This window comes from Halichoerus grypus, chromosome 7, assembly GCF_964656455.1.
Source record: "Halichoerus grypus chromosome 7, mHalGry1.hap1.1, whole genome shotgun sequence".
NCBI classification, from domain to species: Eukaryota; Metazoa; Chordata; class Mammalia; order Carnivora; family Phocidae; genus Halichoerus; species Halichoerus grypus.
This window is the reverse complement of record NC_135718.1, coordinates 52,476,127-52,494,908: the sequence shown is the minus strand read 5'-3', so window position 1 is coordinate 52,494,908 and position 18,782 is coordinate 52,476,127. Positions and strand designations below refer to the sequence as shown.

General features: G+C 35.1%; 1 protein-coding gene across 13 annotated transcripts in view; it reads left to right on the top strand.

The window, feature by feature from the left end:
* FAM149B1 (family with sequence similarity 149 member B1) overlaps positions 1-18,782 on the top strand; it is a 77,524-nt gene that overhangs the window by 876 nt on the left and 57,866 nt on the right. For 5 of the 13 annotated variants that reach the window (XM_036114155.2, XM_036114154.2, XM_078077588.1 and 2 more), the window contains exons 2-3: positions 3,185-3,289; positions 4,582-4,711. In XM_036114155.2, the coding sequence (XP_035970048.1) occupies positions 3,185-3,289; positions 4,582-4,711 (235 nt within the window). Of the gene's footprint in view, positions 1-1,274; positions 1,475-3,153; positions 3,290-4,581; positions 4,712-12,888; positions 13,456-18,782 lie in introns of those variants that run through there. The other 8 variants (XM_078077589.1, XM_078077587.1, XM_078077585.1 and 5 more) reach the window with 8 other exon arrangements.

The following is an 18,782-nucleotide window of genomic DNA, read 5'->3' as shown; positions in this document are numbered from 1 at the left end:
CAAGTAATGATAATGTTGTACATTTGTTAATGCTTTATACTTTCAAAAAGACTTTCACATCTTGATCCTTGCAACAACTCTGTAAGATGGGTATGATTATCTTTCAGTTTTTCAGAACATGAAATATTAGAAAGGTTACACATCCTAAGATTATATAACCAATAGGTTTTGAGCTTGGGCTTTTTGTCCTCAAATTCCAACTTTTTTTCTCTGTAGAGCTGTGTAATTTTAGCAACCATACATTAAAAAATTAAATATTAACTATACATGGTAATAACATGCATGGAATCTTCAGTCAATCTGGGTGTCTGGCTAGGCTCTTTCCTGGTCATGTGACTTTGCAACAGATTACTAAATATTTGAGCATTCATTTCTGTAATATTGGTCTTTCTCCAAAAGCATATCTAAAGTGGGGGCACAGGGCTTGACACATAGTAGATGCTCAGTAATTGGTAGTTTCCTGTCCTTTCCCAGCTTTATTTGGTACGGTAGCCATACAAAGAAAATCTGTGATCTTGCCTTGTCTTTCAGAAGCTTATTATCTACTAAGTAATAGGATATCTACACAGGAGCAATTCAGATAATAAGCTTTTTAGGAAGTAGAAAGAAGAAAGTAATTTTCCAATAAAGGGAACAGGACTTAGCTAAAAGTCTGCTTTTATAATTAATTCTGACCATTCTGAGAGTAAAAAAAAACAAACAAAACTCATTTGTGGAAAAAATTGTTGGTAGGCATTTAGTGGGTGAGAATTACTCCAGTATAGTACGTTACGTGTTCTCTATTGTTGATTTGATTGATACTCTCTAAAGACAAGTCTCTTCAAAGATGATTCTCTAGAGGAGTCAGGATGATACGAATAATGAAGATAATGAGGATTATATGTATCTAAATGACAGTAAAATAAAAACAATTTTTACTTTAGGTGTTAGAATGATAATTTGCTTTGAAGAAGTAACTTTAGTTTTCTCTCTAATAGTTCCAAATTATAGATATTGAAAAGAGTTTGAAAAAAAAAAGTGATTTTCAACATACAGCTTAACACTTAACAAGTGATAAATTTCAAACATACATGTATAGTGAATACTAAAATGAACCACCTATCACCCACATTCAACAATTATCAAAATTGTGATATATTTGCTTCATCTATCTTCTTTATTTTTTCAGCCTCTCTGTCCATCATCTGTAAATAAGAAAGCAAAACCCCACTTATTTGACCCCTGTATACCTCAGTATGCATCTCTAAAAATTATAGGTATTTTCTTTTTTTTAGATTTTATTTATTTGTTGAGAGACAGAAAGAGCACGAGCAGGGGGAGGGGCAGAAGGAGAGGAAGAAGCAGACTCTCTGCCGAACAGGGAGCCTGATGCAGCGCTTGATGCAGGGCTAGATCCCAGGACCCCAGGATCACAACCTGAACCAAAGGCAGACAGACGGACGCCCAACCAATTGAGCTACCCAGGCACCCCTAGGTATTTTCTTATGTAAAAACAATGCTGTGATCAAATTTAATATTTCTTTGGTATTATCTAATCATCATTTCATAGTTAGATTTCTTTGACAGACTAAAAAATGTCTTACGTTTCTGTTTTGTAGCTGGAATCCACATTTCTGTTCACTACCACTGTCTCAGAGACAAGCTTTTGGTTGTAGGATCATTGAATGAGAGAAGTACAAATAGCTCTGCACAAATCCATCCCCACATTTGAGAAATAATTTCAAGTACAAGCTCTGCTGACTGGGCCCTTAGCTTTATCTTTATATACAAAAATGGTACCATTCACTAAAATCTCAAATTATTCATTTGCTCTGAGAAGCCTCAGAGCCAGAGTACTTGGATTTGAATCCTGGCTCCATCACTTCATAGACATATGACCTTAAGCAGGTTACTTAATCTCTCTGTGCTTCACTTTCCTTGCCTATGAAGTAAGAGTATTAGAGATTTATAATATACATTTGCAAATTAAAGACCCTAAAGAGACCTTTTATAAAGAAACCTATGTACTTTGTTTAGCTTATCATGTTTCCTAAACTTATTTTATTGCAGAATTTTGTGGGGGAGGAAAGTCTACTATAGATGGTTAAGACTGGAACATATGATAATTGATCCCTTAGTTTACTCTAATGTACATGTTGAACTCTTCAGAGCAGCTCTGTCCAACAGAAATACAATAAAGCCACATATGGAATTTTAAATTTTCAGGTAGTCACGTTAAAAAATAGTAGAAACATGAAATTAATTTTTTGAGTTTTTAGTTTGAATTATAGACTCACTGTTACGAAAATCATACATAGAATCCCACAAACCCTTCCCCCACCTTCCCCCAATGATGACAACTTATGTAACTAGTGTAGTGTCAAAGCCAGGAAACTGACATTGGTACACGTTTTATTAGAAACTATGAGACTGGGGCTCCTTGGTTCTCAGTTAAGTTTCACCTCAGATCATGATTTCAGGGTCTTGGGATCAAGCCCTGCATCCAACTCCATGATGGGCTCTGTGCTCAGTGCAGAGCCTGCTTGTCCCTTTCCCTCTGTTCCTCCCTGTGCTCTCTTTCTCTCTCATCAATTTTTAAAAAAAAAATCTTTAAAAAAAAGAAACTGTGAGACTATTCCAGAGTGGCTGTACTTTTTTACATTTCCATCAGCAGTGTATGAGACATCTGGTTTCTACACATTGTCGCTTGCATTACCATATTTTGTGTTAGCTGTTCTAAAAGGTGTGTGGTTATAACTTACTGTAATTTAAATTTGCAGTGAAACTATAAGAATATATTTTTTAACCCAGCATATCCAAAATATTATCATTTTAATATGTAATTAAGATAAAATTATTGATCTATTATACATTCTTGTTGTACTGAGACTTCAAAATCCCATGTTTTATACTTAAAACATCTCACTTCCGACTAACTACATTATTAAAATTTTCATTTAAATTCCAGTTAGTTAAAATACAGTGTAATACTAGTTTCAGGTGTACACTAGAGTGTTTCAACACTTCCATACAACACCTGGTGCTCATCACACTGACTAATCACATTTTAACTGCTAGTGGCTACCATATAGGACGGTGCAGTCCCAGAGCAGCAGGAAGTAGGTAACTAACTTGTAGTCAAGTTATTGAAAAGTATATATTTTTTCTTTACAGGAAATATAACTTTTTAAAAAATCTTTCACAGGAAAGGAATAACAAAACATGCTATTAATCACCATCCTCTTCCAGAGCAACTGGATGAAATTTCTTCTACCAATGACAGCCATGAAAAAGACACAAGTTCCCAAAGGTAATAATATAAAGTGTACTTATTTGCTTATTACACTTGATAATGGCAAAAGTGTTTTTTGGCTTAGGCTCGATATCTAGTCTTGTACTAATGAAACAAAACAAGAACTTTTATCACATTTTCAGTACCATTCAGTTTTCATTCTGAAACAGCTAATGGGAACATCATACTTATAACCCTTGAAAAGTAGTATTATGACATAGTTAAAAGCCAAGACTCAGAAGGAGTCTAACATCTGATTTTTATTTATTTATTTATTTATTTTTTAAAGATTTTATTTATTTTTTGACAGAGAGAGAGACAGCGAGAGAGGGAACACAAGCAGGGGGAGTGGGAAAGGGAGAAGCAGGCTTCCCGCCAGGCAGGGAGCCCTATGCAGGGCTTGATCCCAGGACCCTGGGATCAAGACCTGAGCTGAAGGCAGACGCTTAATGACTGAGCCACCCAGGTGTCCCTAACATCTGATTTTTAATTCTGGTTCTGCCACTTATTAGCTGGGTAATAGAGGGCAAGTTACTTACCAGATAATAATGTCTCTTAACGGGTGTTGTGAATATAAATGAGGTAAAGTATGTAAAACTTGGCACAATGATTGGCATATGGTAAATGAGTAAGTATTAGCTGCAGTTATCATTTTAAGAAACAGCATACTGTAATGTCAAAGAGGGTTCTGAGAAGCAATGTGGTATCACAGAAAAATTATAGTCATAAAAGCTAATTTCAAAACCTAGAACTCAATCTTAGATTGTCTTTAAAATGGGGTTAATTGGGGTGCTTGGCTGGCTCAGTTGGAAGACCATGTAACTCTTGATTTTGGGGTCATGAGTTTGAGCCCCACATTGGGTGTAGAGATTACTTAAATAAATATAACTTAAAACAATTTTTAAATGAGGTTAATTGAGTTCTACATCACCAGGTTGTTGTGAGGATAAAATGGAATTATATCTATAAAAGTGCTTGGTAAACTGTAAAAGTGCCATACAAGTTCAGACATTACTATTCATATTTCTGAAATGTCTTTAGTTTTCAAGGGTAGATGTTGTAAGTGGAGTGTTAAAGTATTTGTTGTAAAGTATGACTAGAATTATTTAGAATCACTGTCATCAATTCTATAGGAATTAGACTTTTCCATGATGCTTAAATGTTAAGTTCTTCATTTATTTTTGCTTCTGTGGATGTATTTGTATGCATGCTTGTTACCTAGTAAACTGCTGAGTAGTTACTGCTACAGAAACTTGAGGAAGTATAAGAATTTTTCTGTTTTCTCTCTTCCTTCCAAATTGTGCATTTAGTGAGTCTGACATCACACAAGAATCACCTTTTACATCAGCTGACACTGGGAATTCAAGATTTGCTTTTCCAAGCTATACGGGCACAGGGATCTCTACAGAAGGCAGCTCGGACTTCTCCTGGGGCTATGGTGTGAGTTGTATGTTATTGGTCTGAGGGAGTGCTTGGGAGACTATTCTGGGAGTTAGGATTTGTCAGTTTTGTCAGTATATTTCATTCCTTCACTCTATGAAGATTGGTTCTTTACATTTTAATACTTCTTATCAGTTTTTACCCTCTTTCAAGTATTTGCTCTGTTTTATGGATACAGTAGTTGATCCTTAGAAATGCTTAGTGTTTGACTTAATAGTTGCAGGTTAGTATGGATCTGGGCCCTGGGTCCACTTTTGCTTTGTGTAGTCCACTAATGTGTCTCTCCACCACTAATGTTACCCTGTTGTTTAAACTGTTCTTGGAACTTGATTATTAAGCCACTATAGACTGGGAAAATGATTATGATATATGATTGAATGAAAAAAAGCAGATTAAAAATAGTATGGATAGTGTGGTTCTATTTTGAGTTTACATATATTTTTGCTTATATATATACTAGAAAAAAGGACTAAAGATATCAACCCAAATGTTTAGTCATTATTTATTAGGTGTTGAGATGAGATTGACTTATTTATTTATTTACTTACTTACTTATGGCTATCTCCCATTATAAAATATTATTTTTAAAAGATCAAAACCTTAAAAGAAAATTCTAAAGTCACATTTTATGCACATTTATTGCCTTGATGCAATAGGTATTTTTATTTGTGTCTTCTTTCAATCTATATTTAATTTGACCTAGCTGTAATCATGGTGTACATACAATGTTATGCTCTGTTTTTTTCACTTAGTATTATTTTGTAAGCACTTTTCCACAATACTGACTTTATACTGTATTGTCAGCAACTTGTTTTCTTTACAAAAGTCTGCTAATTGTTATAATCTATTATTATCACCATGAATTATTTTCCAGTAATTTGAATTTGGTTGTATATACACTTTCCTTTCTTAGTTGTATATGTGCATCCTGTTTTGTGGTCTGCTTTTCCATTCACCATTACTCCATATAAATATTTCTTTTACTACTTCCATACATGTCAATTTGAATAGTTATATATAGTTATATAATATTCCTAATATCATAATTAGAGCTTTCCCTTACCTGATGCTTGAGTTTTCAGTTTTTCTTCATTCATTATTTATTGAGTACATCTGTTGCTAGACATTGTACTGGGGAATGTAGGGTGAGTGAGACTCACAATTGAATAGTCTAATGAGGGAGAGTGACAAGAGCAAGTAAAATACAAAAGATGAGAAGTGCTCTAAGGAAGATGACAGGGTACTGAACAGGACATTATGGGGGGGATTTACTTTAGATAGGATTATCAGATAGGGTAGATATGAGATTTACAGATTAAAGAGTTAACCATGTGAAGAGTGAGGAAAGAGCTTTCCCGACAGTTAACCAGCAGCAAGGATGAAAAGAGCTTCATGTTTCCAAGGGAAAGTGGTGTGTTCATGGAACTGAGAAAAGGTCAGTGTGGTTGGGGGATGGTATCAGGCAGAGAAAGCATAAATGAAATCAGAGAGGCAGGCAGGACTAGATGATATAAGGCCATAGGAAAGAATATAAATTTTATCCTAAGGGAATTAATTAATTTGATGGCTTATTGTGAGGTTTTTAGTGTACTAACTATATATTTCCATTAGTTGTCTCTATATTGCAGTTAGTACTTCTTTATAAGTTATGAATGTCATACAAATGTTTCCTTTTCCTTTGCTTTCCTTTTGTCATTTACTGTGTAGCAGATCTTTTTTAATGATCAAATATTACCATTTCACTTTTGATCTTCATCTACTACTTTTTCTTTCTATTACCTTCATTTCTATACTAGTCAGGATTTTATCTTTAGAAAGATGGAATGTTACAGTATTCTTCCTAATAGAGTTTTATAGAATTTGTGTTTATCTTTTTAACTCACCAGACTTTTTTAATAATACATGGTATGAGGTATGAATTAAGTTTTTATGCTGTTGAACCTATTTTGTTTGAGCCCTTTTTCTATATTTGATTTAAAATCATGTAGTTTTCATTGTAGTTTTAAAATATTTAGGGCAAATTTATTGTTCATTAAACAATAAATATTAGTATTTGTGTCCTCTTTACATCTTAAGCTGAATTTTATTTTCACTTGCACCAAATTTTATAAAATATTCATCAGGGATTTAATTGGTCTAGCATTATAACTTTATATTAAATTAGGGAAGGTGTAGAGAGAATTAAAATTTATTGAGTATTTAGTAGATGCCAGGCACTGTGCTGAATACTTTATATACACATTTCAATCATTTCTCATCTTAACATAGTATTCTAGCTAGAAATATAGTCCTTTTATTTAGATCTTTCTTTAATTCTCTTTATTATTTTATTATTTACTTTGAGTAAAATATCTTATTGTAAGTTACAACTGATACTAAAATTGAAGTTAGTATTTATACATTTTATTTACTTTGGAACTGTCTTGGTGTTTTTCTTCCTTTCAGTTTAATTAATTTGGCCAAATAAATGGCTAAATATATTTATTATTTATAATCATCCTGGAGTTTATATTCTAGGTTTATTTCTTTTAAAATAGTCTAAAATTAAAAAAATATTCTAAAATATAAAGTTAATATAATGTGAAGGAAGACCTTCCTTTTCTATCCTAATTATATCTATTATTAAAAATTTTATAGCCAACAGTCATAAAAGTAGCTAACCCAGTTCTGTTCTATTTTAGCTTTATATGCTTTGGGTTGATATTTTTTTAATAATCGAGTAAGGTTTATTCTAGGAATACAAAGATGGGTCAGTACCTGCAAATGTAGTATATTTAACATCGATGAATTAAATGAAAAAATATCAAACCAATAGATGCTGAAAAAGTATTTGATACATTTCAAAAATCATTCCTTATAAAAATTCTCAGTAAGATAGGAGGAAACCCTTGAGACTTGATGACTATTTGCCAATTGAATAGGAAATACCAGTTTCAATGTCAAAGCACTAAAGTTATTTCAATTAAAATAAGGAATCAAACAAGAATTCTTTATTAAAAAATTTAATTGATTCCTTTGCTAACTTTGTACGTTTTAATTATTTTTATTTTTACATAAAGTTTGTCATATACACTATTTAGTGCCAGTTGTTTTTCCACTTAACAGTATATTTTGAAGAATATCTATTATTATAAAAAATTTACGTTCTTTAATGGCCGCATATTCATTGCTGTTACCAAAAAAATGCTGCATTTATAACACTGTACATATACTATTTTACATAAATGTGAATATATCTGAGGATCAACTTTTAGAGGTGGAATTGCTGGTCAAAAGATGCTTTTGTAATTTTGAAAGCTGTTGCCAGGTTGTTTCTGTAGAAGTTATTCCGATCTGCAGTCTCACCAGGAACATATATGGAAGGGCCTATTTTCCTATACTCTTGACCAAAACAGTGAATTATCATACTTTTTAATCTTTGCCAGACTTTCAGATTTTAAAAAAAGGTATCTGATGCTATTGCATTGGTTAGAAAAAAAAATTTGCATACCGTGTGTGTGGGTGTTTGTGTGAAAGAGAGAGAGAAATGGCACCCAGATAAGATATAGGCAATCAGCACCCTACAAGACTCCTAGGTGCCCTCTCTCAACCCCAAAAATAACTGCTATTCTGACCTTTGTCACTAGTTTTTTTTTTATTTTTGCCCTTCATATAAATGAAATCATACAATATGTATTCTTTGTATCTGGCTTCTTATGCTCAGCATTATGTTTGGTGAGTTCACACATGATATTGCACATATTTATAGTCTGTGACTTGCCTGTTTATATTTCATATCCATTTATTTTTACTTTTTATTGTTTTCATATTAATTAATAGGAGTTCTTTATCTTTTAGATTAGGGGTCGGTGTACTTTTTTGAGAAAGTATAAATATTTTAGACTTTGCAGGCCCTATCAGACCCTCAGCTCTCACTGTAGTGAGAAGGCAGCCATAGATAATGGGTAAATAAATGGGCGTGACTGTTCCAATGAAACTTTATTTACAAAACAGGCTGTGGGCCAGATCATAGTTTGCTGATCCCTGTTCTAGATGTGTATAACAGAGACTGTCAGATACCTACATTATATCCACTCTCCCCATAGAACTTCAGGTATTATACCCAGTTGAAAATTTATTTCTCAGCCTCTGTTACAGGTAGTGGTAGCTAATGAATTGTATACAAAAGTCAGGAGATAGAGCTTTCTAGAATGCCCTTTTTTCCATTTTACCCCTTTTCTCCTAATTCCTGCCCGGAACATGGAACTATGGCTAAAGGTACAGCAGCCATCTTGGATCATGAAGTGTCACTGAGAATGGAAACAATGGAAGAAACTGAGTCCTTGATGTCCATGGAGCCACTATATCAGCTTTTTAATGCCTACCCGTAGACTAATTTTTTTATGAGAAAAATAAACTTTTACTTTGTTTAAGCCACCCTTATTGCTTTTGTTAGTAGTAGAAATCGTACACTCATCCTTTGTTAAATGTATTACAAATATCTTTTCCTAGTATATGGCTTTTATAACTTTCACAATTTTCACATTTAAGTCTATAATTCACCTGGAATTGTTTTCTGTATATGATATACAGCAGGAACATAATTTTCCCATATGGATAATGAATTTTTTTAGTACCATTTACTGACGTTCAGGATTTCTGAGCAGGGGCATTTTTGGCATTTTAGGTGTGGCTATTGTACAGAAATGTCTCATGCCTAGCAGGATGTTTAATATTCATGATCCCTTCATATTAAATACCTGGAGCACCCCCTAGTCATTGTGATCACTAAAAATGCACACATACCTTTTTCAACTCTTCCACAGAAGGTGGTATCATTTCCCAGAGAATCACTGCATCCTTTCCCCACTGCTCTGCTATGCTGCCTATGTTATAGATTAAGTTTTAAAATATGAAAGGGTCTGTTCTGTCCTAAACTCATACAACTGGTTTTAATTAAACTATAGCTTTATAATAATCTAAAATATCTGGTAGGGAACTCTTACAGCATTGTTCATAATTGTCTTGGCCAATCCTTTCATGTATGTTAGAATCTGATTGTTAAATTGCGTAGGTCAATTTGGGGAGGACTGCCATCTTAATGATACTGAGTTCGCCTATTCATGAATTTGATATCTAAATCTTTTCATTCTTTTTTATTTATTTAAGTAATCTCTACACCCAGCATGGGGCTTGAACTCATGACCCTGAGATGAAGAGTCACATGCTCTTCTGACTGAGCCAGCCGGGCTCCCCATAAATCTTTTCATTTAATATCAATTTCTTTAATATCTTTTAATAAATTGTTTTAATTTTGTCCATAAAGGTCCATTTGTTGAAGACTTATTCCTAGGTACCTTACATGGTACAATATTAAAAATTACATTTTTAATCTATTTATTGCTGTTATATAGGTGTACAGTACCTGTTTTTCAAGGGAAATGAGTTCTAGGATAATGTTGGCCTTGGCAAAAGTTTATATTCTTTGTCATGTTTTTAAAACTTCTAATATCTTACTTATATGTTAATAGATTTCTCATCTATTTAATACTAGATTAAACTTTCCCTGGACTTTTTTTGCTGTGATATTCACGTAACATAGAATTCACTCCTTTAAAGTGAACAGTGAAGTGGTTTTTAGTATATTCACAAAGTTGTGCAACCATCACTACTGACTAATTTCAAGACATCTTTATCACTCCCAAAAGAAGTCCATACACATTAGCTGTCACTCCCCAACCCTCCAGTTCCTCAGCCCCCTGAGAACCACCGATCTGCTTTCTGCCTGTGTGGATTTGCCTATTCTGACATTTCATATAAATGAATCATACAATATGTGACCTTTTGTGTCTGGCTTATTTTACCTCACATATTTTCAAGATTTAGCCATGTTTTAGCAAGTATCAGTACTTCTTTTTTTATTGATGAATATAATTCCAAAAATACCAAAATTTTGTTCATCTATTCATCAGTTGATGGACATGTGGGTTTTCTTTTTTGACTATTATGAATAATGCTACTATGAATATTTGTGTACATATGTTTTGAATATTCTTAGGTATATACCTAGGAGTGGAATTGTTGGATCATATGAAAACTAATTTTTTGAAGAATACATTTATCGTTGATATTTATTGCTATGATTATGTTTTTTAAGGCTTCTAGTTAGTATATAGATAATGTTGATATTTTTCTTGTATTATACAGACATTTCATTGCAGGTATCACATGTATGTCAGAGTAGGTAATTCCTTTGAAATCCATTATTTTGTTTTTAAGGTTGTGTCTTAGTTAATGAAATCCAAGTTTTGAGATCAGAGTTGCAAATGCTACATAGAGTATTTTCTTAAAAACTTGAAACAACCTCAAATTTATAGGAAAGTTACAAGTACAGTACAAAGAACTATCTTTCATGAATAATTTGAGAGTAAGTTACTGACATGATACCCCCTCATACCAAATATTTTTGTGTATTTCCTTCAAACAAGGATACTACATGACCAGAGTATAAGCATCAAATTCTGGAAACTAACAGTGAAACGTGGCTACCATCTAATCTCTAGACGCCATTAAAATTTCACTAGTTGTCCCAGTAACGTCCTTTATAGCAAAAGTTCACTTAATATTGTTATGTCTCTTTAGTCTCCATCTGGAATAGTTCCTCAATTTGTGATATCACAGATACGAGCTTGTTTTTCTCATTGCATTCTATTTGGTGGCACATGGTTCCATTTGTCCCATTATTGATGATGTTCACTTTGATCACTTAATTAAGGTGTGGTGTCTTACACCTTAATTTTTTTTCTGTTGTTTAAAAGTATTTTATGGAGGGGCGCCTGGGTGGCTCAGGCGATTGAGCTCAGGTTTTGATCCCAGTTGGGTTCCCTGCTTAGGCTCAGGCCATGATCCCAGTTGGGTTCCCTGCTTAGTGGGGAGTCTGCTTCTTCCTCTCCCTTTGCCCCTCCCCCTGCTTGTGCTCTCCCTCTCTCTCTCTCAAATAAATAAATAAAAGTTTAAAAAAAAATAAAAGTATTTTGTGGAGAGGTAACTTTGAAATTATGTAGCTACTATCCTATTCCTCATCAAACTTTCAATTTTTGAATTCATTTACATCAGTGTAGACTCATGGATTCCTATTTTATTCAGTTAGTTGTAATATATCATTATCGTTATTTATTTTGAAGTTCATACTGTCCCAGCTTTCGGCCAGTAGAATTCCCTTTATACTGGCTTCTGTGCCATTTTGACATGTTATCCTTCTTTGAGCACGTACTTACTTTCTGGCACAAGATACTCCAGGCTTATTTTGTACCTTCTTTGGCCCAGCACTGGAATCAGCCACTTCTCTAAGGAGCCCTGGTTCCTTTTAGTGCCATTTGGAAACAAATATTTGGGTGCTAAGTGTGCCCATTGCTTTTCAGTTGTCCCTGAAAACCCTCTCAGTGGACTGAACTAGGGAATATATGTATTCCTCCTATTCCATTTTGACAATGACAAAGTTCATTCTAGTTTTTTCCTTTTTCATATTTGTAAACTTCTTTCTTTGATAATAAGAAACCTGGGTTCCATTATCCTTAATATATTTATTTGATAAACCCCCGAATGTAACCAGTTTCCTACTAATGCCACTGCCTCCTAACCTCTGCAGATACCCTTCTCACTTCACAAATGTTTCAACACCCTGTACTGGGTCACTACCGCCTGCACCCTTTCACCCATTGGATGTTTTTTTCACCCTGCTCAGAGCCAGACACCCAGTGTACTCCTAACTTCCATACTGGCACCTTCTTCACCCTGCTTGGACTGTCGTCTTGTGTGAGGCTGCCTACTCCCCACATAGTAGCCTTCTTCTCTCTATTCTGGTACCAACATTACAAGCTGGCTGCTCTCCCATATGGACATCCTCTTCATCTAACTTGTGCTCCAACACCCTGCAACATCCTGCTCTCCCACCTGAAAACACCTACTGTGTCACTTTTTTTTCAGTCATGCCAGTATATATCCCATTTTACATGCTCTTCTTGTAAGATATTGATACTCCTCCATTCAGAGTTTTTTCCTCTTGAACCTAAATGGACTATTTGCCTCAGTCAGTAGCATGCAGTGAATGTGATGCTATATGATTGTCTAGGTTAGAAGGTAACACAGCTTCTGCTTGCCTCTTTTTCTCTCTCTGGATACTTGACCTTGGAATCCAGCCACCATGTTTTGAGGAAGTTCAGACCAGACCACATGGAAAAACCCATGTGGAGATGAACTGAAGCCCCCAGCTGAAAGCCATCATCAGCTGCCAGACATTGGAGTGAATGAGCATTCAAATGAATTCAGGTCCAAGCCTTCAAGTTTTCAACTGATATCGCAGATGTTGTGGAGAAGAGATAAGACATTCCTGCTGTGATCTATAAAAATTCCCGACCTATGTAAACCTGGGGAGATAATACATGATTGTTGCTATTTTAATTCATTAAGTTTTAGAGTAATTTGTTATACTGCCAAAATAACTAGAACACCCCTCTAGCACTGCTCAGGGTCAGGAAAACTGCTAGATGTTCTCTTCACCCCTGTTGGTTTCCTACCGTACAACAGGCCATCTTCCTACACAGATACCCTCATTATTGTGCTTGGGTTCCAATATCATATACCACGGTGCCCTCCCAGGTTGATGCTTTCCTTATTCTGTTCTGGCTTTGAAACCCCATGTTGGGTGTCTCTTGAGGCATTGGATAACAGGCAGCACATATCCTGAGAGAAAGGAAGCTCATAAGGTGAGCCCCTATTTATCCTGGTTCCTGATTGGGGATAATTTTATGACTATGGATTTGTGAGCCAGAGTCCAAACAAGGCATGGTGATTCCATTGTGCTGAGGAACAGAGATCAGAGTTCATGGAAGATGAAGCAGCTGAAATACACAGGGCAGGGGGAGATAAAGAGCACCAGAAATTGTAAATAAGTGGATAAATATAAAAGTCTATTTTTTTGTGATTTCTTATTTATGCAAGATGGAATTTATACTTGTAGAAGTAAAAGATGAGACAAATACAGCTGAAAGGATGGGCGACTGTAAATGGGATTATACTTTTTTTTTTTAATTACATTTGTGAAGTGTCAAGTATCGAGAGAAATGTGAAGTATGAAGAAGGAGGTACGAAGTGGTAAAATATTGACTCTAACTAGACTTTGATAGGTTATGAATGTATATTATTAGTTCTAGAACAAGCATTAAAATTATGAAGAGGGACGCCTGGGTGGCTCAGTCGTTAGGCGTCTGCCTTCGGCTCGGGTCATGATCCCAGGGTCCTGGGATGGAGCCCCACATCAGGCTCCCTGCTCCGCAGGAAGCCTGCTTCTCCCTCTCCCACCCCCTCTGCTTGTGTTCCCTCTCTCGCTGTGTCTCTCTCTGTCAAATAAAATCTTAAAAAAAATAAATAAATAAAATAAAATTATAAGAAGAATAAGCTAAGATGCCAATTGGGGAAATAAAATGCAATACTAACAGATATCTGATAATCAAATAAGTCAGGAAAGGAAAAAGAAAAAAGGAAAGGAACAAGAGAGGACCAAAAAACAGAAGGGACAGATGGAAAAGAAATAGCAAGATGGTAGATTTCAACTCAACCATGTCAACAATTAAAACAAATGTAAATGGATTAAACACTCCAATTTTTTTTTTTTAAAGATTTTATTTATTTATTTGACAGAGAGAGACACAGCGAGAGAGGGAACACAAGCAGGGGGAGTAGAAGAGGGAGAAGCAGGCTTCCCACCAAGCAGGGAGCCCGATGCAGGGCTCGATTTCAGGACCCTGGGATCATGACCTAGCCCAAGGCAGACACTTAACGACTGAGCTACCCAGGCACGCCTAAACACTCCAATTAAAAGCAGAGATTGTCAGAATGGATAAAAAAGCAAGACTCAACTGTATACTATGTGGAAGAAATGCACTGTAAATATATAGGCACAAATAGGTTGAAATTTAAAAGATAGAGAAAGATATATCATGAACATAGAAGGCTGACATGGTTATATTAATATGAGACAAAGTAAACGTGAAAACACGGAGTTTGTCCTAAGACTATTTCCTAGTGATAAGAGGCAATTTGTTTTAGCTCAGGCTGCCATAACAAGATACCACAGACTGTGGCTTAAACACCAGACACTTACTTTCTCACAGTTCTGGAGGCTAGAAGCCCAAAAGCAAGGTGCCACCCAGATTGGTTCGTGGTGAGGCCTCTCTTCCTAGAATCTGTATCCTCACATGGTCTTTCTTCTAGGCATGTGCACAGGTGGAGAGATCTCTGGTATCTTTTCCTCTTCTTATAAGAACATCAGTCCTATCAGATTAGGGCCCCAACCTTATGACCTCTTTTTTTTCAAATTTTTATTTAAATTCCAGTTAGTTAACATACAGTGTACTCTTAGTTTCAGGTGTGGAATTTAATGATTCAATACTTACATACAGCACCCCGTGCTCATCACAGCAAGTGCCCTCCTTAATCACCATCACCTATTTAACCCATCCCCCCACCCACCTTCCCTCTGGTAACCATCAGTTTATTCTCTATAGTTAAGAGCTTATGACCTCATTTAACCTTAATTTCCTCTTTCAAAGCTCTGTTTCTAAATATAGCCACATTGTAGGTTAGGCTTCAGTATAGGAATTCACACAGGAATTCAACAGAGGAGGACACAATTCAGTCTATAACACAGTTCACCAGGAAGACATAACAATTCTAAATAAGTACACATCTAATAGTTTCAATATGGATGAAGAAAACTGATAAAATTAAAGAGAGGGATCAATGAATTCATAGTTATTGTTAAAGATTTTAGTAATTAATGGAACAATTAGAATCAGTAAAAATATAAAAGATCTGATGCTACACCCAACAAATACAGAGTACATATTCTTCTGAAGCACAAATGTAATGTTCACAAGGACAGACTATATGGTGGATTGTAAAATGTCTCAATATTGTTCAAAAGACTAAATCTCACAGAGTATATTCTCTGATCACAACAGAATTAGAAACCAGTAACAATAAAATACCTAGAAAAACCCCAAATATTTGGAAATTAAACAACACACGTCCAAATATCAAATTACAAAGAAAATTAGAGGGTATTTTGAACTATATGATAACAAAAACACAAAATATCAAAATATGTGGATGCTGCTAATGTTTTTACAAGGAAGTTTGTAGCTTTAAACACCTATTTTAGAAAAGAATACAGCTTTGAATGAATTATTTAAGTTTTTACCTTAAGATGCTGGGAAAGATTAAACCCAAAGAATAATAAAAGAAATAATAAAGAACAAAAATCACTGAAATAGAAAACATAAATAAAAGAGAAAATGAACAAATCCAAGAGTTGATCCTTTGAAAAGATTAATAATTGATAAGCCGTCTGGTGATACTGGTCAAGAAAAAGCAAGGAGGGGCACCTGGGTGGCTCAGTCGGTGAAGCGTCTGCCTTCGGCTCAGGTCACGGTCCCAGGGTCCTGGGATCGAGCCCCGCATCGGGCTCCCTGCTCAGCCGAAAGCCTGCCTCTCCCTCTCCCACTCCCCCTGCTTGTGTTCCCTCTCTCGCTGTCTCTCTCTGTCAAATAAATAAATAAAATCTTTAAAAAAAAAAAAGAAAAGAAAAAGCAAGGAAACACAAATTACAAATACCATTAGTGAAAGAGGAAAGATCAGCTCAAGTCCTACAGACATTAAAAGAATATTAATAGTAGGAACAATTTTATGCCAATACATTCTGCAACTTAGATAAAATGGACAAATTCTTTAAAAAATCTGAATAGTTGTAAAGTTCATAAAGAAACTGAATCAAACAACTCTCTTAGAGAAAGCTTTAGGCCTAGCTGGTTTCACTACTGAATCTATCATGCATTTTTTGTGGAAGAAATAACAGTCACACAAACTTTTCCAAAAAATAGCATTTTTAATTCACGTATGAGGCCAGCATAATATTGATGCCAAAGACCTGACAAAAACATATCATAAAAGAAAATTATGAGGTGGGACTTCTAGTATGACAGAATGAATAGCTTGACAAGTCCTCTTCCCCAAAAGCAGCAATAAAACTGGATAAAATGGTCAAAGCAACCATTTTCAGGGCCCTGAAATTGACCAAAGGTACTTAAAACAGCAAAGCAGTTATTCACGAAAATCAGTAGAACCATGTGTTAAGAACAGTGAGAACCTGTTCTACTACAAAGGGACAAGCTGTGCTAACTAGCAGCTTAACCACCAGAATGGAGTGGAACTTGGACAAACTCTATACCCAATGCCATCATCAATAACAGTAGCAAACTCAGTGGCATACAAATGAGGCAAAATAGTGGCTCAGATAGTCTGTGGATTCAGTAGTGGCTAGGGCAAAAAAATGAATTGGCAGACTATCCAGAAATTTATCAAGGAGATCTGGGAAATAAGATAGTCATAGTGCTGGGACGCCTGGGTGGTTCAGTTGGTTAAGCGTCTGCCTTCGACTCAGGTCATGATCCCAGGGTCCTGGGATCTAGTCTCGCATCAGGCTCCTTGCTCAGCGGGGAGCCTGCTTCTTCCTCTGTCTGCTGCTCTCCCTGCTTGTGTGCTCTGCCCCCCCCGACAAATAAATAAATAAAATCTTTAAAAAAAAAAGATAGTCATAGTGCTCTGATAAACTCTCCACATACCCAAGCAGCATGCAAATATGGAAGAGATCATAAAAGGGCACAGAAATTAAAAGCCAAGGCAGACAAAATAAATAGAATACTACTAGAAACAAAAAGATATTTCATAATGATAAAAAGGCCAATTCATTAGGAAAATAAAGCAATTACAAAATGTATACATATATAACAATCAAGCCTTAAAGTACATGAAGTAAAATTTGACAGAAGTGAAGGAGAAACAGCACAACAATTATAGCAAGGAGACTTCAATACCCTACTCCCAGTACTTGATAGAACAACTAGACAGAAAATCAGCAAGCATCCTGAAGACTCAAACAACACTATTAACCAACTTGACCTAACATTCCACCCAAAGACAACAGAATATATATTCTGTATATATAAAACAAGTCTCATAACTCTGCAAGGACTAAAACTATACAAGGTATGTTCTCCAACCATGCTGGAATTAAGTTAGAAATGAACACCTAGAAATTTGGGATATCTCCAAATATTTGGAAGTTAAGCAGTTCTCTTTTAATTAACTGATGGACTGAAGAAGAACTCTACGAGGGAAATTAGAAAATATTTTTAATTGAATGAAAAGGGAAAAAATACCAAAATCTGTAAGATGTAGCTCAAGTGGTGCTTAGAGGAAAATTAATAGCTTTAAATCCTATGGGGGGGAAAAATCAAGCTCACAGATGCAGAGAACAGATTGGGGTTGGCCAGAGATGGGAGTTGGGGGATGGGCAAAATGGGTGAAGGGAGTCAATATTTAAAAGCTTCCAGTTATAAAATAAATAAGTAATGAGGATGTAATGTACAGCATGGTGACTACAGTTAATAATACCGTATTGCATATTTGAAAGTTGCCAAGAGAGTAGATCTTACCAAGAAAAAAAATTCTGTAACTATGTATGGTGACATATTTTAACGATTTATTGTGATCATTTCACAATATATCATTTCACAATATATATAAATATTGAATCATGTTGAACATCTGAAACTAATATAATGTATAATAAGATTTTTAAAATAGAAAAAAATGTCTACAGAAAAAAGGAGGGTCAATAACATGAGCTTCTACCTTTAGAAACTAAAAAAGAAGAGTAAATAAAAAGCAAGCAGAAGGAAGGAAACAATACAGATTAGAGTAGAAATTAACAAAATACAAAAAAAAATAGGGAAAATCAATAAAGTCAAAAGTTGGTTCATTGAAAAAATTCAACAAAATTGACAAGTCTTTAGGTAGTCTGATCAAGAAAAAAGACACAAATTAACAAGATTAGAAGTGAATGAGGGGGACATAATTATTGACTCTTTAGAAATGAAAAGGACTGGGCGCCTGGGTGGCTCAGTTGGTTAAGCGACTGCTTTTAGCTCAGGTCATGATCCCAGAATCCTGGGATCGAGTCCTGCATCGGGCT